Here is a 22,363-nt window from a genome sequence, read left to right as displayed (position 1 = left end):
CTATAGTATTAGCAGTCAGCCGCCTCCACGCATCGGCAATAAGGTGAATGGCGCCAAGAATGCCCACCTTGTATTCCTTATTCTGGTTCATACTCACCAGCATCCTCTGCAGGAGACCCTTACGGAAGCAGGCTTTCAGGACTTGAATAATTCCCTGATCCACGGGCTGCAACAGTGCCGTGGTGTTGGCCAGGACAAACCCCAACTGAATCGACTTCAGTCCTGTTACAGTCCCATGTCCAGGGCAGTTATCAACAAGGAAAAGTACTTTCCTCTTCTGCCGCGAAAATTGCGCATCCTCGGTGTGCAGCCATTTGCTGAAGAGGGCTTGCTTCATCCACGCTTTTGTGTTCGACTCGTAAGTCACAGGCATATTAGTTATGCCCTTAAAACAGCGAGGATTTTTGGATTTGCCAATCACAACCAGCTTCAACTTGTCGCTGCCCGACATGCTCACTCCTACAAGAACAGTGAGTCTTGCTCAGTTTGCCAATTGTGCATTTCTCACCTTTGAAAGCGATCAATTTCGTTGGCAGGAGCTTAAAAAAAAGCGCTGTTCCATCTACTTTCTAGACGTCATCGTCCTTTAATTGACACATGATCTCTGGAAGCCGCCCTGCACGCCAGTCGCGACACGCTGTCGCATCGGCTGCTGCGGCTTCTCCTGCAATGGTGCGGAAAACGAGGCCGTTTCTGTCTAAACCTTGTCAGCCAGCCCTCACTGCACAAGAAGTCTGTTATCCCGAGTTGAACGACAAACTCTTCTGCCTTGGCATGGATTAGTGGTCCATTAATAGGAATGTTCTGGCTCCGGGCTCTCCTAAGCCACGACATGAGACACTACTCTAGTCCTTCGTGGTCGCCTTGTCGCAGACGCTTCTTCTGGGGCCCGAATCGCGAACTTTCGAAGGCATCCCGTAGCTTCTCCTTGTTGTGCAGGGTCCTCGTTAAGCTGCTTTTCGGGACGCTGTGCTTCGTCGCGAGCGCCGACTTCGTGTAAGAGCTGCTTTCGAAGTCAAGAATAATGTCCATCTTCTTTTCTAACGTAAGCACACGGTGTGCACGCTTCTGTGCCGCCATTGAAACAACAGAGGCTAGGCCTCAACTTCGCAAGCGCTTACGAGCCACCGATGTTAGAAAACACCAACGCGGCAATAAAGCACGAATGGCACCACGACGGCACGAACGAGGCGGGGGGGGGGGCTAAGCCCTGTAACTTCGGCGACTTGAACCGAGACCGAACGACAAGCAAAAGAATTGCGCTAACACAACACAAGTACTGCGCATTCGTTGCGCTAACACGGCTGACTACCAACGAGGTGAGTCTTACGACTAAAAACAAGAAACAGCCGGAACCGGAAAAAACTGATGCTGATGGCAATGGGTTTGCCAAGAAGTTTCATTTTCGGTTCCGTTTACACGGTGGCATAGAAATTTTAGTTCCAATTACCAAAAGTTTTTTAACGTTATCTGAATACAAAACCAACCAAATTACAGGCGACTGCTCCGTTTAGGCGGCAATTCCGTTTAAGCGATTTCCGTTTATCGAGATTCTACTGTATAGTGAAACACACACTGCATTTAGAGGGTTCTCTTCCAGTCATTTCCGAAAACAGAGAAAAAATGCTCGGCCTGCTGGCTATCATCTGCGGGTGGTGATGCGTACCTGGCAAAGCCGACACCCCGTGACTGCGCACTGTTGTCGCGAAGTATGCGGGTGGAGATGACGGCGCCGTGCGCCTGCAGCAGCTGCTCGAGGTCCTGCTCAGCCATGTAGAGGGGCAGGTTGGCCATGTACAAGTTGGTGGGGTCCTGCTCCTGCTGCTTGGCCATCTGCGCCTGGACCCCTTGCGCCTGCAGGGCCTTCACCGCCTTCTCGGCCGCTAGAGGCGACTCAAAGTCCACAAACCCGTAGCCCTTGCATTTGTTGGTGTCTTTGTCCAGGATGGCCTTGGTCGAGATGATGTTGCCATACCTGCACCAAAAGACAACTCTCTTGGCACCAGCTGACGAGAACACAAAAGGGGGCACTTGTTTCGCAACTAAAAGCAAACAGGGCATTGCAAACAGTAAGTCTGGCAACACCTTATTACTCGATAGATTTGGCTCCTGCTGACTTCGCTGCCTTCCCAATATAAGAAACACAGCTCAAAGGTCACCATTTTGAGCAAACTACTGAAATCAAGCATAAAGTGCAAAAGGTGATCAGCTCACTTCGGAAAGAAGGCTTCTAGGACACATCCCAAAAGTGGCAGGAATGCTGGGAGCACTTTATTACTGCACAACGGTCTTGAAGACGGTAGTGTCTAGCGCATACCTGCCAAGTTTGAAGAAACTAAATCCGGGAGATCTTTCAACTGTGGGGAGGGAGGGGGGGGGGAGTCGGTTACACCCCCCTCCCCCACGTCTATATTTGGAAGTACTGACAGGAGAACTTTATTACAATGTTATTCACAGATATACAAATGACACACGCATGAACATCAAGGTCTCACTTTTGCAAGCATTTCGTTGTTGGTAATTTTGCCTTCAAAAATTCTTCGATATTTAATGAAATTCTCGGGTCTTACGTACCACAACCACCATCCGATTATGAGGCACGCCGTAGCGGGGAACTCTGGATAAATTTCCACCAGCTGGGGTTCTTTAACGTGCACCCAATGGACGGCACACGGGCGTTTTTGCTTTTCGCCCCAACTAAATGCACCCGCCGCGGCTGAGATTTGATCCCGCGAACTCGTGCTTAGCAGCGCAATGCCAAAGCCACTAAGCAACCACGGCGGGTGTTCAAAAATTCTTTAGATAGTGTTTGATTGTAAGAAATTCTATCTCTTAACATTTCTTAACAATGTTTTGTGCAATTAACTTCCAAGTGGATTGGATTGGGTTGGATTCTTTTTGCCAATGTGGCCTGACAAAGTGCTGTACGCGCATAGAAACAGGACACAAGTGCAATTTCCGGTAGATTTTCCTGTCAACCGTACAACCGGGAGCAATAGTCCAAATCTGGGAGTCTCCCGGGTAATCCGGGAGGCTTGCATACCTGCCAACCTCAAGACTTTCAAATTCGTAAACTCTCGACCGGGGGGGGGGGGGGGGGGTGCACGGGAATTCTGCCGAGGAGTACGACTTCAAACACACTTGGAAGTACTGATAGTATCTAGTACTGACGAGGCTTCGAGCACGCCATCACACTTCGCAGCCTCTACGGCTACAAAACACCGGAGTGCCGGAGTCGCACTGCGCCCGATGCAGCAGCACGTCGCACAAAAAAGCGAGGCCCACAAAACAGGTCATACAGTAAAAGTTCGTTAATTCGGATTTCACGGGACCGAAACAAATGTCCGAATTAACCGAATGTCGAATTATCGAGGGTATCAAGAAAACAATAAACAAATGCTTACTACGTCAACACGCTCTTATTTGCAGTATGAATCAGCAAATTCTGTTTCTATTTTGCATACACGCAATGCGGAAGCTGCAATTCTCTCGTCATCTCGCGACTGATTAGAGCTCGCAGCGGCGAAGGTTTCGCGACTTCCTTCACATTGCGGCCGCGGCGCGCGTCTTCATCGGAGACGGGCTTTTCACTAGCGCGCGCACATCCCGTTTATTTTTTCGCCAATGTCGCCGGGTCGCCGCCCATCGCGATGTAGACGGTGCGCCTCTTCCTCTTCCCAACCGCAATCTCTCTCTCTTCATCCTCGACAGCTTTACACTGAGTAAAAACGAAACTATTGCTTACCGCAACCGCTGTCAACGTGATCATGCACGGCGACCTTGCCGTTCTGAAGGCGCGCGGCCGACGCACGCATAGTCAAACCGACGTTTGCTGCAACTGCGGACGAAACCGCTGTCGATATCGACGCGATCATGCATGGCGACTACCGAGTTATGAAGGCACGCGGCCGACGTGCGTACCGAGTCAAAACGAAACTACTGTTTGCCACAACCGCAGCGGACGGAATCGCGGCAGCTATCAAGACGATCATGGTTGGTAACTACGCAGTCATGAAGGCACGCGGCCAACGCGGTAAACGCAAGCTAGGCACGAATAGGAACAAATAGGCACGAAGCCTCCCGGCGTTGTCATTCCAGTACTCCGTCGCTTCGTTTCCGTGGACGCACCCGCCGTGGTTGCTCAGTGGCTATGGTGTTGGGCTGCTGAGCACGAGGTCGCGGGATCGAATCCCGGCCACGGCGGCCGCATTTCGATGGGGGCGAAATGCGAAAACACCCGTGTACTTAGATTTAGGTGCACGTTAAAGAACCCCAGGTGGTCCAAATTTCCGGAGTCCCCCACTACGGCGTGCCTCATAATCAGATCGTGGTTTTGGCACGTAAAACCCCATAATTTCATTTTTTCGGTGGACGCTAACGTTGTTTTGGCGCGGTCCATTCATGTTTCGGAGGGTGGCGTGGCTTAGAGCTATGGGCGCGGACCATTCGTGTTCGGAGGGGCGGAAGGGCAACGGGACAGAGGCACGCGAGGCTGGCGATGCGGAGAAGGATGGAAAACAACGCGCGGCGGCGTGGAATGGCTCAAATTTCTTTCTTTCTTTCTTTCTTTTTTTTTTTTTTTTTGTCTTTTCACGGAGTTCGTATTCCATTCCCTGACGGCACGGACACTGAGTGAAAACTAGAGTGTACTAGTGAAAACGAAACTACTTTTTGCCGCAACCGCTGCGGATGAAACCGCGGCCGCTATCAACGCGATCACGGATGGCGACTACGCAGTTTTGAAGGCACGCGGCCAACGCGGTGCTATGCGCGCCGGCAAACGCAAGAATAAAAGCTTTAAAGGCTCAAATAGGCACGAAGCGTCCTGGCGTTGCTGTCATTCCCGTACGATTTGAACTCCGTCGCTTCGTTTCGGTGGACGCTAATGCCGTTATGGTAGAGTACACTCTAGTTATAGCTCGTTTGCGTCGCACATTTGCGGCGCTCCGCGCTCGCCGAGCACCAAGAGTTGTCCGAATTAACCGATGTGCGGCCAAATAAGTCCGAATTAACGAGAGTTTCATTGCATTAAATAATGCAAACGCCTGCCGGGACCAAAGGACGTGTCCGAATTAACGAGCTTTTACTGTACTCGCGAAAAAAGCCTAGCGAAGGTGACAGGCAAGACGACTAGCCACAGAGGCTCCCATACCGAAACTAGAGTGTACTAGAAGCTTCTAGTACACTCTACCGAAACTGTGCTTGCCGCATCGACCCGAAATCGCCGTCGTCTCTGGGGGCGCCACTTACGTACAGGTGGACCTCTATGTTGAGAGTAACGACAACCAGTGACTTCCAGCCGTCGTCAGGTAGTCCAACAATCCGATGACGAAGGCAACGTCACAGATTGAAAAATCTCCTTACTCTGCAGACAATAAAGATTACGGCGCATACCTCCATCTCTATGCGCCCCTACGTAAGTGGCGCCCCTACCCACCAGCAACGGTGTGAATTTATTAAAAATTTAAAAAACTATTTCGCGAATATAACCACTTTTCCGTAAAAATTGAGCCGACATTCGTAAAATCGTAAGACGGGTCCAAATTCGTATATTTTACGAAAAATTCGGAAGAGTTGGCAGGTATGGGCTTGGCAGGTATGCTAGCGGTAGATAAATAAATTTCTTGAAAACAGCTACTCTCAGAAGTTTTCAACATCAACTCGCTGTCCGATATCGAAGGAGTGCATGTGCACTTTTTGCAGTGTTCGGCCAAGTGGCTACCATTTCCTTTTCTAACACCATTTCTAACCCTATGTTCGTAACAGCAAAAAGTGCACCTGCATACCCATGCTTGCCGTGTTAACACAACTTTCCTGAGGAAAGAAAAAACAAAAAACGAATGCGAAATCGTTGAATTGTATTTCATAAGAAAAGCGGGTGATAAGTGTGTCAGCCGTCCATCTTTGGCGTTGCATGACAAAGAAGCGACATTTCTTTCAAGGTATCTAGACACGTGAACCAATTGACTATACAATCATATGAACTGATTGACTTATACAATATTTTGTATGATGATGCATGCATGATGCACCTAATGCGCAGAGCATAGAATAGATGATCGTTTGAAATAAACGCTACTTGGAAATTCAGAGCCCGTCTTGTCATAAGTGTTCCTTTCGTCTTCGTTTTTAGCGAGGTTTTATGAACGCTGTCAAGATACAGTGGCTAGAGTCTTGAAGTGTGACGAAGGAGCCACCGCCTGCATGCACTCGTGTGATTCGTGCCATAGGTGGTGCAAGCGTTAGCTTTCACGTCAGCTCACTGTGGAGTTCACATACATTTTACGTTGATGGCGTAAGCTTTTGCCTACTTTTCTGACCTTTTTCAGACTAGCAGGTGAGTTATCGTGCTATCATGCGTAAAACAAGCCATTTATCATCTAAATGGCTTTTCTTCGATTCCTAAGCGCCGAGTAGTGTGTTTGCGGGGCCTGCGTTGCGGTCGTCCAACGCTAATCGCGCGGCTACCCCAGCTCTTTACGCTGTGGTATAAAAATCAACCCAAGTGATTTTTCAGTGTATCTAGTCTTAATGTGGCAAAAATAGTAGTTCTTTGCAGAAGTTTATAACTTGTGACTGCCGATCCCAGCATTATAAGCGAGGTGAAGTGTTACTCATTTACGCTGAAAATAAATAGTGAAACTCAGTGAAAACTGGTTAGAAGATTGCAGTCCTTCGAAGTTTCAAGTGCTTCTTTTCTCTGGTTGATGTTCGTTCTTTGTTCAACAACTTTGTGTAGAAATGAAGTCTTGTAATAATGAAATACTTCACTATGTTGCTTGTGAGAGCCACATCCAATTAGTGCAGTGCTTCGAAGGTGATAGACGATATCTGCTATGCTTTCCTTGTGCAGTTTATTCCAACTGAACCACATGGTAAAGGTACCCTCCAAAGCTTCAACAAAAGAGAAGGGTTCCCTCGAAGGATACAACAGCCCACCCCGATCACAGAACAATGTGAAGGATGAAAGGTCCTTGTCTGCTTCCTTGGCTGATGTGAGGAGTACCTTGAAGCACTCATGGCATTTTGTTGTCAGGATTTTGTGCCTTGCAACATAGCCAGCAATATAATAAACTAGCCTTGAGAGATTTTCATCGTGAGAGCTGCTTCTTCGATTCTCTGGTTTTCTTCCTTCATTTGGGAGACTTCACCTTCATTTGGGGAGTGACTTCACCTTAACTCTAAGGCGGCGCACAGTCTCAGTCTTCGCTCTCAACTTCGATGAAGCAGTCTTCCTTTTCATATTGGGCTGCCTTGCCCTACACCTCTGGTTGATTATGAGCCTCCTAAGGTACTTACACGCGACACAGCATTTCTCGTTTTCACTTTTCACTTCTCGACTCCTTTACACCTCTTGTGGTACAGGTTGTCATTCTAACATTCCAAGTTTCTGTTGGAACACAAAAGTGGAAATTCCACACTCAGCCCAGCTCCAGAGCAAACACGCAGCGTGTCAGTTCCCTGCAAAAGCGATGCTGGATCCCCTGACTCATCTAGCACGACCTCGACACCACGTACAAAGACCTAATGTTTTGGCGTGCCATCAACATCACGAAACACAACCATCTTCTGCGCGTGCAGGAGGCTCATATTTTTCCAACGTAAACACAAGCTATAAGCCACATGCAAAAGTTCCTCGTTGAACACGTGTCTTGCCCACTGGTTGGATGGAAGCGGCAGGTTTAAGCATTCAGAAATGCCCTCAGGCCGAGCTTCAACAGGAACACTCATCTATCACTGCTACTTCAGCATTTTCCCAAAGCGAACCGTTCATACGACGTCTTTTTCTGGGCGATGAGGGCTATGCAGCTGACCTTTCCCTCGTCTTTCTTTTCTTTGGAACTGGCTTCGAAAGGTATTTCGGCATGTTAGGAAAGTTCGTCGGCACAGCGTCTGGCAGTAGAACAGGCCTGCTTCGATCTAAACGCACCAGCTCACCTTGTTTGACGTGCTCGAAGTGCCGTGACACAAACTGCTGGCCAAAATGCAGCTCACACACTGCTGGATTTCGGTTCAGTCGCTTGACCGCTCTTGGTATATTCCGCTGCCACCGGAGAATGGAACGCCAAAAAGCGACAGTTTTCTTTTGCAGGACTTGTACCCCGGGGTGCACCCGGAAACAAAGTAGTGGCTTTGCCGCCGGCTCATCGCGTAAGCTGGACAGCAAACAGCGGAACGCAGATTTGCACAGAAGAAACTCCTTCAAAGCACTTCAAAATCTCAGTGTCAGCAACTAAGTGCAGCTACAGACAGTTGGACTCCCCAAAAACTTTTTGCGAGCTGTTTGAAGTTCATCTGGTAGCTTCGCTGGGCACACATTGGCCTCGACTGGACGTGTAAACGACGGCGAATGCCACCTCGCGGACGCATCACCAGGTGGCACCGGCGCTTCCAATAGTGGCCGCTTGGCGGTAATCACACTTCAAAATTCTAGCCACTGTAGTCAAGATGAACCAATCTGCCCAAATCAAGGTACTGTTGTTTCAACGGGGCGCCATGAAAATGAAAGTATCCCCGAATGTGACTTAACACGGGTCCCCGACAGTTTCTACGTACGGTGCACAGAGGTTGAGCAGGTCCTTGTCAGTGGTGGTGTGGGTGAGGCCCTTGATGTACAGGTTGGTCTTGCTGAGCTGGTCGCCCTGCGAGCCACTGCTGCTGCTGCCACCGGCCGAGCCCCCCGAGTTGATGCTGGACGCAGGCGGAGAGCCAAGCCGCGCCGGGAAGGCGCCTTGCTGTTGCTGCACAAAGGAGCCACAACAAGGCTTTTCAGAAGGCTGGCACAGTAGGTTCTAAATTATGATCAACATAGTCTTCCAAACCCGATAAGCATGCTGGGAAAGCACACTGCATGCCTCTAACATCTACTGCTCGTATACAATCACCACAAGAAAGAAAAATGTGGGAACAAAAAGAAACAAGCGAGGAGACAGGAGCACTTGTCCTGTCGCTTGTTTCTTTTTGTCCTCATCTCCTCCGTACACACAGTGTTTTTTGAAATGGGCGTGCATGAACTTTTCTTACTCAAAATGCTAACACTGGCAGCTACAGTACCAGCACAGTGTGTTATGGAACTTCAAAACGCAGCAGCATTTTTCCAGATGGCCATTCTTCCCCTTTCGTGAAAAGGTGTTCCAGCTGTTGACTCCAGATGTGTTGGCAAATTGAATCTTTGAAAAATTGAAGCCAAGGCAAGCACAGGGGTGCTTTTTTGGCTGTACAATTATCTACAGCCTGTCTTATCTATAGTTTATCAATACCTTTAAAAGTGTCAAAGTAGAAAAAAGTGCATATGTGTGAAGTTTGGGAAGCCGGTCACATGGCAGTGGTAGGGACGGGATGGGAGAGCTTAGAGGGGCGTGTATGTGTATGCCCATACTGCAATTGACAATTGTCCGGAGCAGCCCACCATCACTGCGGTGAACAATGCGCGGTGCAATGCGGTGAACAGGCTTTAAAAAATGGATCTGGGAGCTCAATGCATTTCTCTCACACATACTGCTATAATGCCAATGAATTTTTTCTACAGCAATATTCATTCAGTTTACGACACATGATTGTCACGATGCTGAAGACGAAACATGACATCAATAGTAACCAGGCTGTGCCTCTAGCACCACAAGATATATTCACGACATACAACAAGATTGGAAGAAATAAAACTTGTTGCACGGGATTTGACAAACAACATATTCATTATTAGGCCTTAATACAATTTAAAAAAGTTCATTTTCCCCATGGTTTCCACGCCTTCATTGTCTAGTGGCTTGATACGATTGCTATTTAATAAACGAAGCCCCTTGGATCTCCTTCTTCTCATTCAACATACAACAGAAATATTTTGCAAATACTGCACATAAATTTAAAATTATTTCATTAAGAACAGCAGCTACAAGGTCCTGTTAGAAAAGTATCCGACATTATTATTATTTTTTTTTTTGCGAACACCTAATGGATATGAAACAAGCGCGCTTGCATCAGCCAACCTTGAACCTTTGTGAGCATGCGCGAATTTTTTCCCGCCTGCCGATAGCGTCAGTCGCTGGGAAGCAGCGTTTCAGTGAGGTAGTGCGCAGTGCTCTCGTCTGTTTTTTTATTGCAAGGAAAATGACGGAGCGACTCAAGCAGCGCTACTGCATCAAATTTTGCCAGAAACTGGACGACAGCCAAGTGGAAACCATTCGGAAGATTCAGACGGCTTTTGGTGATGATGCTATGAGCAGCACAGAGATTAAGGAGTGGTACAACCGGTTTAAAGACGGCCGCACATCGGTGGAGAGCGAGCCACGCTCCGGTCGGCCATCAACATGCCGAAATGACCAGGTGATTGCTGAAGTGAACGCTGTGGTGATGTGGGACCGTCGTGTGGCTATCCGAGAAATTGCGGAAGAGGTGGGCATCAGCACTTGTTCTGCATATTCCACTATGACCGAAGATTTGGCCATGAAGAGAGTTGCGGCGAAATTCGGGCCGAAGCTGCTCACGATAGAGCAAAAGCAACTTTGTGTTGAAAGCTCACAGGACATGCTGGATTCCACAAACAGTGACCCCGACTTCATGAACACCATAATCACCAGTGACGAGTCTTGGGTGTATGGGTACGACCCGGAAACCAAATCCCAGTCATCAATGTGGAAGCATTCCACGTCCCCAAGACCAAAGAAGGCCCGCCAAGTGCGCAGCAACGTCAAAGTGATGCCGACTGCTTTCTTTGACTCCCGTGGTGTGGTACACCACGAGTACGCACCACAGGGTCAAACAATCACCAAAGAGTACTACAGGGATGTCCTCCATCCCCTACATGATGCTGTGCGGCGCAAGAGACCGGAGTTGTGATCAACAGGAAATTGACGCATCCATCACAATGCTCCTGCACATTCCTCACACTTCACTTTTTTTCACGAAAAACCAGACTGCTGTAGTTCAACAGGCTCCTTACTCTCCTGATATGGCCCCCTGCGACTTCTGGCTGTTTCCCAAAATTAAGAGCCGTTGAAAGGTGTGCAGTTTCAGACGAGAGAGGACATTATGGCTGCAACGACAGCTGAGCTAAACTCCATTTCGAAAGAGGCCTTCTCAGAATGCTTCCAACAATGGCAACACTGCTGGGAGAAGTGTGTGGAGTCCCAAGGAGACTACTTTGAGGGTGATTAGGTTTCCAACGCTCCAGTTATGCCAGTTTTTTTTCTTTGGCCAAAGGTCGGATACTTTTCTAACAGACCTCGTATATGTTGTCATGCCAAATAAAAATCTAGGAATTCAGCTTATAAAAAGGGGCGGGGAAAATTGGCAAACCTGCACAGCATTGTAGAATTGCAATGCAAATTCTATTGAAGCAGCCCAAGCCATGTTCATGAACGCATTACTCATTCCATCACCTCAACACAGCTCGGCTGCTGTTAACATAACCTGAGGTGTCCTGCAGCATCTCTAATTAACCCACACGTGTTTCACTTTCACCGCATATTCCCCGTGACATGCACAAAATATCCTACAAATTTTGTTGTGCTTGCGTGAATCATTCACTCAGAATCCAAGTATGTCAATATCTTTTCATTTTCTCCAAATGTTCAGCACAGATATTCCACAAGGATGCTTTTTCCAAGACCTAGTTGCACAAATAGCTCACTGTAAAAATTCAGTACTAAACTCAAAAGTCAATGCTTTCCTTTGTCACAGTGTTCCTAGACAGTGTACTACATGAAATACTGGGGAGCTATTCTGTCATTCACCTTCGGGAATATGATTATTTTTCAAAGATTTCACACGACTAGCACTATCATTTCTTGTACCGTATCTTCCGGTGTATAAGATGCAGCTTTTTTCCAAAAATTACAGCGGTGCATCTTATACAATGTTTTATATATTGTTCTTTCTATTTTTTTTTCCACAGAAACTACTTTATACATTCATGTCAGGAAGCATAAACAGTTCAACAACTGCACAATTGAAGTTTCAATTACTCAATGATTCTCCATTCCCAGAAATCCTTGGATAACAGATTCACTCCACCAATCTACAGTCGCCGACCGTTTATTCGGACTCGACGGGAACCGCGAAAAAATCCGAATAATCGAGAGTCCGAAAAAAAGGATTCGCCAGAAAAAGGTACTTTTATGGTCCCAGTGGACGGAAAAAATTGTCAATGCGCGACTGTACAGATGCACGCTTACACGCGATCAGGTCAGCCTTATTTCCGACAGTGTCTGGCTATCGCTATAGACAGAGTCTTGTAATTGCCGCGTCTCGTCGGCGCAGATGGCACGGGAGGCGTCGGAGCCATTTCGCACTACGCGACGACTGGAAGAGATCGAACAAGCAAATCAGGCCTAACACACTAAGGCTGCCATGGGTTCTCAACAGGCGCGGATCCAGGGGGGATGTCCGGATGTCCTGACCCCCCCCTCAGATTTCTGTATCGCCCCCTCGCTGACAGGGGGATGGCCCTGTCGCAAAAAAATATGGCCACCAGAATTCTTCAAAATTATTTTTCGCGAGTACCAGTGGTACTGTGGTATCAGCCATCTCGAAGTAAACTAGGTCGCTCACAAGCTTAGTTGTATTCCTTAGGAGTGTAGTGTCACGAAGTTGCCGTAGTTATTTTCTCTCATGAACACCTTGGACCTCCTGGTACCGACCGTGCCTTACTCGTCCCGTCAGTGGCGTCGAATGAACGAGGGGACGTCCCTTTTGCCAAGCACGCCGATGTCCGCGCGAGCGCCTTCGTGCCTGATCTACTTAGTTGCCTACGTCGGTTGCCTACGTCGGTTGCCTCATTGGCTATGATCGATTCCACGACCACCCTGCTTAATGAAAGAGATCTCTCGCTGAAGTTTTCATATATAAATAATAACAACTAACAGCTAAACTAAGAACTACGCATAGGCAACTTTTCTTTAACTGCAGCAATCATTGTGAGCACAGTTACACGTTGACAATATCCAGTACGAGCACCGTACCGTTAGTACGCTACAAGTTTTTCATTGTAACTTCGCAGTTTTATTGTCGTACATTAAGCATAGGAGGCTCAAGACCGCCTGATCCGTTTATCTGAGTAGCCGTTCTCGCGGAGCGGGGCGAAGCCTCGAGCAGCGGCTGCGGAGTGGGGGAGCGTGACGTCAGCGGCCAACGCCAGCGCGCGGGCCTAGGATGGCGTCGCGTGGTTAGAGAAACTGTAGCAGATGCGCGCCTTGGGTAAAAGGATGACGTCGCGTGGAAAACAAAACATGAAGACGCTGGCTCGCGCTATCGGCTTCTACGCCACATCGTTCTTCTTTTAGGTGGCGTCGTGAGTCTTCATACGCGGTGATTTGCATATCGTAAACAACCAGCGTAGTGGTTGCCGCGTTTGAGTGGAGCGTCCTCCAAAGCAAACGAAGGTGTCTCAGCGGAACACAAATAATTTTCTTAAGGAAATCAAGGTGTCCCAACAGAACTCAAAAGACGGACCCGTGCTTACGCATTTATAACTAACCTGCGACAGATCATCCCAAACTTTATTTTAAGAAGCAATAGAGGATAGATATACCGGGTGTTCAAAATTAACCTTTATGGTTTTCTTAAATTTGGGCACTGGGAGGCATGTGAACACCACCTGCGCAAATAAGTTATGTGGCTAGGGGGACACAAAGTGAGATGATAATTATCGCTCTCAGCAGTTGAATTAACTACAATTGAATAATTAACTTTTTATTGACTGCAGTAAGCGTGTATGTCTGTATTCAAAAGTTAGAAGCAGTCGTGTTTCTACACAGTTTCACTTGGAAGAATTCTTCTACATGTCTATTCACCGAGATATTCAACTCCAAATTTTAATTGTCGTTCGCATGATTACGCACGCAAGAGAGTGAGGATCGGCGCAAAGCTCCTCCCTGATGTCACACGGCTGTTGGATGTGGCGTGTAGTCTGACAACGCGGCGGGTATTTTCGGCGGACTCCGCGTTGATGAGCAAGGATGTCTTTGACATTTAAATTGATGAATTAATTTAATTATCAGGTTTTACGTGCCAAAACCAGTTGTGATTATGAGGCACGCCGTAGTGAGGGACTCCGGAAATTTGGACCACCTGGGGTTCTTTAACGTGTACCTAAATCTAAGTACACGGGTGTTTTCGCATTTCGCCCCCATCGAAATGCGGCCGCCGTGGCCGGGATTCGATCCCGCGACCTCGTGCTTAGCAGCCCAACACCATAGCCACTGAGCAACCACGGCGGGTTATTTAAATTTAAATTGATGAAATTTTGTGAGGGATAGTGTGAGGGGTTGGGGTTCGAAGAGGACTCCATCTCTTGGTTAGTAGACGCTCGAGCTAAGGCGTTAGCCTGTTCGTTCCCCTGTACCCCCGCATGTCCCGGGCACCAGAGTAGGCGATGGCGGTGGTTGAACGATTTGGTGATTATCGTGAGGCTAGCCGCAGTCACGTGCCCCTTAAGAAACATGCAACATGTTTCCCGAGAGTCAGTGACCACGACCGAGTCCCTTTCCGAACGCTCCGCGTGAGCGATCGCGATCGCCACTGCTAACATTTCGGCCGAGGTGGGGGAGCCCGCCGTGGTCGACGCGGTAATTTGCTGCTGGCTGATCGCGTCCACGACTGCCAGGGCGTACCTCCTTTGGTAGCGCTGCCCGGTAGCCTCTGCATACGCAGCTGCGTCCGTGTAGTACGTGTGGTACCTAGCGTTATTGGAGTACATCGATTGAATATGTTGTGCGCGTGCTTTGCGCCTTTCCTTGTTGTACTCGGGATGCATATTCTTGGGAATTGGAGCTACTGTAATTTTGGATCTCACCGAAGGAGGGAGAGGTACGGCCTGTTCGGTGAGATAAATCGGATATGCTGGGATATTAAGTCGTGCCAATATTGCCCTACCAGTTTTTGTGAAGCTGAGACGCTCCCTCTGTCGTATCAGAGTGGCCTGCCTCAGTTCGTCGAAAGTATTGTGTACTCCCAAAGCTAGCATGCCCTCCGTGGAGGTAGATTTAGGCAGGCCCATAGCCGCCTTGAACGCCGTTCGAATTATCGTGTTGGCCTGCCTCTCCTCTTCCCTGTTAAGGATTTGGTAGGGCAAGCCATATGTGATTCAACTAATCACTAAGGCCTGTACGAGCCTTAGGGTATCGATTTCTCGCATTCCCGCCTTTCGATACGTCACTCGACGTATCATTTGGGCTATGTTGTGGGTTGCGGATTTGATGGTTTTGAGCGTCTGTGCTGCTCTCCCGTCGCTCTGAAGCCACAAGCCCAGGACTCGCATCGTAGGTACCTCTCGGACCATTTGGCCCTCAACCACAATGTTAATCGACCCTCTGGATTTGCAGCCTTTCGCGTGTATCCGGATGACCTCGAATTTTCCGGGCGCGCACTTCAGCCCGCTCGTTCGGGAAAATTTCTCCACCGCTAATACCGCGGTTTGGAGCGACTGCCTTTAAGTTTTCAATACAAACATACCCACTTACTACAGTCGACAAAAAATAATTGTTCAATTTTAGTTAATTGGGCGGCTCACAGCGATAATTATCATCTCACTTTGTGCCCCCTGGCCACATAACTTATTTGCACAGGTGGTCTTCGCGTGCCTCCCAGTGCCTAATTTTAAGAAAACCATAAAGCTTTGTTTTGAACACCCTGTATTATCAGGCACAGCCGCCAAGCACATGCCTGTATTGGGCAATATTCGCAATGCACACAGACGGTCGCGCCGCGTAGTGGCCAGCGAGAGAAATATTTCAAAGAGTATCCGCACAGTCAATGGCAGTGTAACCGTGTGGTTCTCTATGCGTGGGCGCGTTTCTGTTTTGTTGACAGCTTCTGCATACGCCATGGATGAAAAAAAAAAAGGGTTGCGTGCCTCAGTCCACCAACCGAGCAGCGAAGGATGAGATAAGCCTTCGTTTGTTTACGCTGGACGCGTAAAAGAAGTCGGCGGTGAAGCTCCAGATCGGCAATCCTGTGACTCCGCCAATGAAATTTGTAGCGCACACTTCGTCACCGAAGACTTATTCTGGAGCAACATCGGTTAGCATAATGCTAATCGTTGACATTGTTCACGAAAGCATAAACATTACGCTTTTACGATGTGGTAGTTGTAGCTTACGTGAACGGCACGTTCAATGCGGCGCGAAAAGACAAGGTAACACATTCGCGCCGATGCCTTACGACTTCCGAAAGTTACCGCTACAGCCGAATATTTGTAAATAAAGCTGCCCAAACGCTCTCGCAACAGTTGATTATTTGTAGAGCCATTTAGGGAGCTGGTGTCTTTGGTTTTCGAGCGTAACTGACGGAGCGTAACTGTATAGTTCGGAGCTTCGCGCCGATCGCTAGCTTTGTGGCATATTTGCTTGCACTGACCTTTTTTGATTGATTTCAAAACAAGATCGGTGGTATTTCTCTGGCTTAAACCGAAAACGCTGCACTCCAGCCGTAGCGGTCGTTCTAGATACGAAGCAGGTGGGGTTAGCCTGGCATACATAGTAGGCAATTGTTCCGCCTGATCCTCCTTTGAGTTGAGATCAGGGGTGTGTCACCATGTGTTGATGAGTCCCGTGTCTCGCAGGAAGGCTATTAGCAGTCGTTGCGCTCTCTTCATGATTGCCGCGGGCTCTCTGGGGAAAACAACGTCTTCAAAGGTCTTGCGCGTAAGACCGCTCTTTCGGAGGCTGTCGACCATCGCTTTTCTTTCTGTGTCAAACTGCGGGCGTAGCCAAATGAAAGTATTCTATGCCACCAATGTCACCAAAGAAGGCACAGAGTGGGGAAGCACAAAGCCCAGTCTTGAATAACCAAGCTGGGGTGTACGCGGAGTCGGTTCTGATGCGGTGCAACATCGTCGCTTCTTCGCGAGTAAATTCATGAGTCATGCAATAACAAGCACGCACTTCTCGTTATGCACGCTTTTGATTATGCAGCGGCATTCCGCAGCCGATGAGAATACAATTTCAAAAATAAGAATACACTCGGTGTGCGACGAGAAAGATGAGAAAAGGCCCGGCGTGCTACCACACGGACGCTGCAGTCGCCTATTCTGATACTCTCTCGGTCCGCCATCATGGATCGCCTCGCGCGCTGCCTGTAGTTCGTGTGCATTGCGAATAAGCTCGGAGAAACCGATATCTGGCTTCCGCTATAGGGCTTCTTCCTCTTTCTGGGGTTTTACGAGCAAAACCAGTTCTGATTATGAGGCACGCCGTAGTGGAAAGTTCCGAATTAATTTTGACCACCTGGGGTTCTTTAACGTCCACTACAACGCAAGCACACGGGCGTTTTTGGATTTCGCCTCCATCGAAATGCGGCCGCCGCGGTAGGGATTCGATCCCGCGATCACGTGCTCAGCAGCGCAACGCCTGAGCTCACTGAGCCACCACGGCGGGCTACAGGTGTCGCTCTATCCGTATAAAACGCGGGTTTATCGTGAGCAGAAACGGTGAATTTCGGTAAATGAGAAAGGCTACTATCATCATCATCATTGACAGAAGCTGACCCCCCCCTCAGAAAAAACCTGGATCCGCCCCTGGTTCTCAAAGTGGGTTCCGCGGAAACTGCGGGTTCCGCAGGCCCCTGCTCGGGGTTTCGCGAGCCACTGATAAATTTTCCCTGGTCCCGCTCTCGACAAGTGTCTAAAACGGCAAACACGAGGTGCGCTTGATCCAAAGAACCACCATTACCCATGCCCGAGTGTCAAAAAGCACATCACAGTGCGTAACAGCAACGCGCAAACTGCGCAATAAATACGCAAGCAGCTTGTAGCCACCCAACCTCTGAGAACGGGCAGCGCGCCTAAGCTTTCGCACTTGAATCTCGGAGGCCGTAGCTTGCCGCCTTTCTCCTATTTGTAGATAGGGTAGGTGCCGAAAGCGTGCGCACTGACGTATACGTTGGCGGAATAATAATAATAAAAAAAAAAAAAAAAAACCGCGGAGCACCGCAAATGCGCGCCGCAGAAGAGCAATAACGGCGTAGCGTCCAACCGAAACGAAGTGGCGCAGTCCGCATCGCCGTGGTCCTCAGCGACAATCGTACGCGGCACGTGACTGACAGCAACGCCGAAGCGCTTCGTGCCTAATTGTGCCTTCAAAGCCTTTATTCTTGCGTTTATCGCCGCGCGTAACACCGCGTTGGCGGCTAGCCGCGTGCCTCCGTAAGTGCGTAGTCGCTATCTCTGATCGTGTCGATAACCACCGCAGTTTCGTCCGCAGCGGTTGCGGCAAATAGTAGTTTCGTTTTCACTCGATGCGCGCATCGGCTGCCTGCCTTCACAACTGCGTAGTCGCCTCCCATGGCAGCGTCGATAGCGACCGCAGTTTCGTCCGCACTTCTTGCAGCGAAAGGTAGTTTCGTTTTGACTTGGTGCGTGCGTCAGCCGCCTGCCTTCTGAACCGCAAGGGCGCCGTCCATGATCGCGTCGATAGCGGCCGCGGTTTCTTCCGCAGCGGTTGCGGCAAGCAGTAGTTTCGCTTTGTCTCAGTGCAAAGCTGTCGAAGATAAAAAGCACCGGCTACATCGTGATGGACGGACAATTTGTTGGCGAGCAGCTGAGTGGCGAAAAAATAATCGGGGTGTGCGCCCGTTGTTGCAAAGCGCGTCTCATATGAAAACGCGTGCCGCGAAGGATGTCGCGAGCCCTTCGCCGCTGCTAGCGCTAATCAGTCATGAGATGAAGAGAATTTCAGCTTCGGCACTGGTCTTGTGCTATACAGAAACAAGATTTGACGATTCATTGAGTAAATAAAATCGTGTTGACGTAGTGAAGCATTTGTTTGTTTTTATTGCGATAGCAATTATATGGACACTCAAAAGCAGATTTCTGCCGTCGGCGTCGCCGTCGCCGTGAGGTTCCGTATGACGTCATTTGGAGATGAAATCGTCGCCGCGCGCCGAACGCTGTATGTGCGAGTGAAAGGGCGCGAGGGGCGCGTCTTTCACGGGGAGTGAACGCACGGCGCAGAACAAACGCGCGTTCTGCGCCGTGCTCGCTTAAGGGCTGCAGAAGTAGGCGTCTCTTTTCTCCTTTACAATCACCATATATGTAGAGCAAACGCGCCTTCTTCGGACGCGCGAGAGGCCGTGGGGGAGGGGGAGGGAAGGGAGGCGACGTTTAGCTGCGGCACCAAGTGCCTATTTATATCAGAGGCTCCAGCAACAGTCACCAACGCCGCACGCATTTTGAGCTAACGCGGGCAAAACGCCGATGGCGTCGACAACAGTTCTGCGTGTTGTTGCTACCAAAGCCGCTCACCTTACTTCGTATGTCATTGCTGTGTTGCTATCGCATTCATTGCTTCGCCCTTAGGGCGAAACTGTGACATTTTCTTGATACCCTCGATAATTCGACATTCGGTTAATTGGGGAGGGGGGGGGGGGGGGTCCTTGGCAGTTTATGGAGCTTAGCAGGGTTCCCTGGGATGAACGTACTTGAGAACGCCTGCACTAAGCAAAAGAGCGAGACTTGAAAGGTAGCTCTTGACAAGGCCTAGGTCACGTAACAACTGACAACGCAAAGGCCGAGCACCGACTTCCAAGCACACTGGCTTGGCTTGGCCTGGCCTGCTGTTTGGTCGCGGTATACAGTCAATGGATACTGGACTGGCTAAATCCGAAACACGACCACCGATAGGTGCAGCCAACAAAAGTATAGCCTTCGAGATCAGCAACTGACACTTGTAGGTGCTGCGTGGATTTAGACACCAGCAATCCAACCATAGCAAGCGCGCTCTTTCAGTGCTGGCAACCTAGCAAAATGTAAACATCGCGGCCAGCTTGTCGTGACCGTATCGTGGCGGTCGACGTCGCATCTGACCAGGCCGCCGGAGTCCGAAAAATCGAACGGCGCGCTGTAGAGCGTCCGAACTATCGGTCGTGGTTATACATTACTTCAATGGGACGAGTGGCGGTGCCGCGAAGGTGTCCGAATAAACGAGCATGTCCGAATTTTCAGCGTCCGAATAAACGGTCGGCGACTGTATTGTAAGAATGAACATTCTTCACAAAACGTTAACATTAACATTTCAACTCTTCAACGTAACAACAAAAAAATAAACACTTTTGGAAGTATCTAATATTCTAGGTATGCAAAACACGATTATAAGAAGAAAATACTCGTGAACAGGAACACTAGATGTAATTGAAAAAAGGTTTTAATATTGGCGAATCTGATTCTGTTATCAGAAAAGTCATCCAGAATAACAAGATATAAGCACTTGCCAGGCAGCAGATATAGCAAATGTGTTCAGTGAGCATTTTGCCACTTCCATCAGCTCGTGTGCTTTCTTTGCATTACCTGATCTGCCACAATCCATCTTAACTTTGTCCTGCCTTGCTGCAAGAAGTTCATCCCATAGGATGAACTTCTTGGTCCAGTATTTCTCAGAAATACCGAAGGTCCTGTATTTCTCAGAAATACTGGACCTGGCCTAGATTCTGATCAGCACTGCAAATGAAACTTATTTCAGCAATGCTTGATTGATTTTGCTTATGCTAGTAACAAAATGTTCGTGTAATGTGTACTTCCTCAATTCACTAAAAGCCTGCAAAAGCCTAGTTTAAAAAAAAAATTACCGTGAGAATATTGGTAACTATCCCCTGATCCGTATTTTGCCCTTTTTCGTAAAGTTATAGAAAAATTTATACTCGTCTAATGGACAATTTATACAAACTCCAGCTGATGAGTCCCTTACAGTTGAGTTTTTGACATCATTATCTTGACATGTTGCATTGCCATAAACATAAAGGCAGTTTTGTTTTTGTCACGGTTCTAGTTCTGTTGTAGTCCCTAACCGTTCACAGTAACTTCATTATGTATTGGTAGCATTGTTAGCCAGGCAACTACTGCACCTTTCTCGATGTAAATCGTGAAATGTCAGGACTAAAAAAGTGTGTGGAACTTCATCACCCGTGCAGACTGGTGGCTCCTGGCACTGACAGGATCAGTCATCAATTCAACCCGTTTCGACTTTGTCCACTCGAGAGTTGGCAACCCTCCCCTTTCTTTCTCTCGTGCTGCGCAGCTCACTCCTGGCAGAGGTTTTGCACACTAAGCTATTTCGCAGGAATCATCGAGTTCGTGTTGCTGCGGTCTATTTATGCACGAGTGCAATTTCCTATGTGGAGATGGAGTGTCATCTCTGCGGGTGGCAGAATTTTCAGCTCAATGTAAATCAGCTTAACACTACTCCAGAGACACAATCATGACCAGGTGATCTAGGCACCGTGTTTGTTTGCAGAGCTCCTCAAGAATACAGAAATGCAAAAAAAGGCAACAGCATCACAAATAGCCAAGTACACAAAGTACAGCAAGAAAGCTCGGACAGCAGTACGGAAGATACACAGAACAAAATGCCTCGGATCAGCTTACGTGACGCACGTAATGAAAGACTGAATTAATATCAACTGATCCCAAAGGAACACAGGGGATAAGAGGCTGTGGAGGGCCTCCAGATTATTTCTGCCTGCTTAGAGTGTGCCCAATAGACAAGCATTTTTTTTAATTCCACTTTCATTGAAACACCTCTGCTTGTAATCTTACTAACAAACTTGTGCCGAGATGAACAGGCACTGAGCCACCAAAGTGTGCAATAAATAAGATACGGCACAAAGACATACTGGGAAAATTAGTATGCGAGAAAATGTGCACAAAATTAGCAGCAATGTTTTTGTGTTTGTATGCAAAATGAGGCCGAAATTATAAATGCTATCATGTAAACTTCATGTGCATTCAAAGCACAACCAACAAAAAGCATTTACAGCTACAGACAAAGTACACATGTACCTTTGGAGGGACACACTTGCAGCCGTGCTCTTGCCCTGTCACTGACTAGAACTTCTAAAGAAGGACAAGGAATAACTGAAGGGTTTACGCCTAATGTGCTCTTGAGTCAAGTGCTGAGGCCACACTGACAGTTTCAGCAGGCGATCTTTTGGAGTAGATGCTAACAGACACTTTAAGCATCTTCTTTCTGCTGTGACAGAGAAATGTTTGGCCAGAAGACACAGCCAGACCCATCACTCAAGTAGCATTTCAAGCCATAGCTGCTCTTCACCTTGCTTGAAGCTTTGCACCTGCTGACAGCAATTCCCCACATCAAGCCACAGCTCCCCATTTTACATGCACAGAACACCATAAGAAATTGCTGCCTGCTCAAAAGTTCAAAGAAAAAAGAAGGGGTAGAGGGGGGTTGGGTGGCTTATTTAGATTTATTCAAGGACGTATTTCTGAAACCTCAGTCAATGCAGCCACTTGCAAAGCCCCAGCTTTTGTTATCATATCAGTAGCAAAAACACACAAGGACGTCGGAACAAACTGAAAGCCTTGTACGCGTATCCACCATATTATCATCACAAACAGCTCTGGTGATAAGAAGAAAAT

General features: G+C 48.3%; 1 protein-coding gene across 5 annotated transcripts in view; it reads right to left on the bottom strand.

Moving 5' to 3' along the window:
* Nucleotides 1-22,363, bottom strand: part of LOC119441332 (RNA-binding motif, single-stranded-interacting protein 1-like) — a 116,773-nt gene that overhangs the window by 72,510 nt on the left and 21,900 nt on the right. For all 5 annotated transcript variants that reach the window (XM_049661160.1, XM_049661158.1, XM_049661162.1 and 2 more), the window contains exons 2-3: nucleotides 8,557-8,741; nucleotides 1,667-1,975 (exon numbers count right to left, since the gene is read on the bottom strand). In XM_049661160.1, the coding sequence (XP_049517117.1) occupies nucleotides 1,667-1,975; nucleotides 8,557-8,741 (494 nt within the window). The remainder of the gene's footprint in view (nucleotides 1-1,666; nucleotides 1,976-8,556; nucleotides 8,742-22,363) is intronic.

This window comes from Dermacentor silvarum, chromosome 2, assembly GCF_013339745.2.
Source record: "Dermacentor silvarum isolate Dsil-2018 chromosome 2, BIME_Dsil_1.4, whole genome shotgun sequence".
NCBI classification, from domain to species: Eukaryota; Metazoa; Arthropoda; class Arachnida; order Ixodida; family Ixodidae; genus Dermacentor; species Dermacentor silvarum.
Note: the sequence above shows the minus strand (reverse complement) of the source record. Positions and strands in the feature narration are given on the sequence as shown.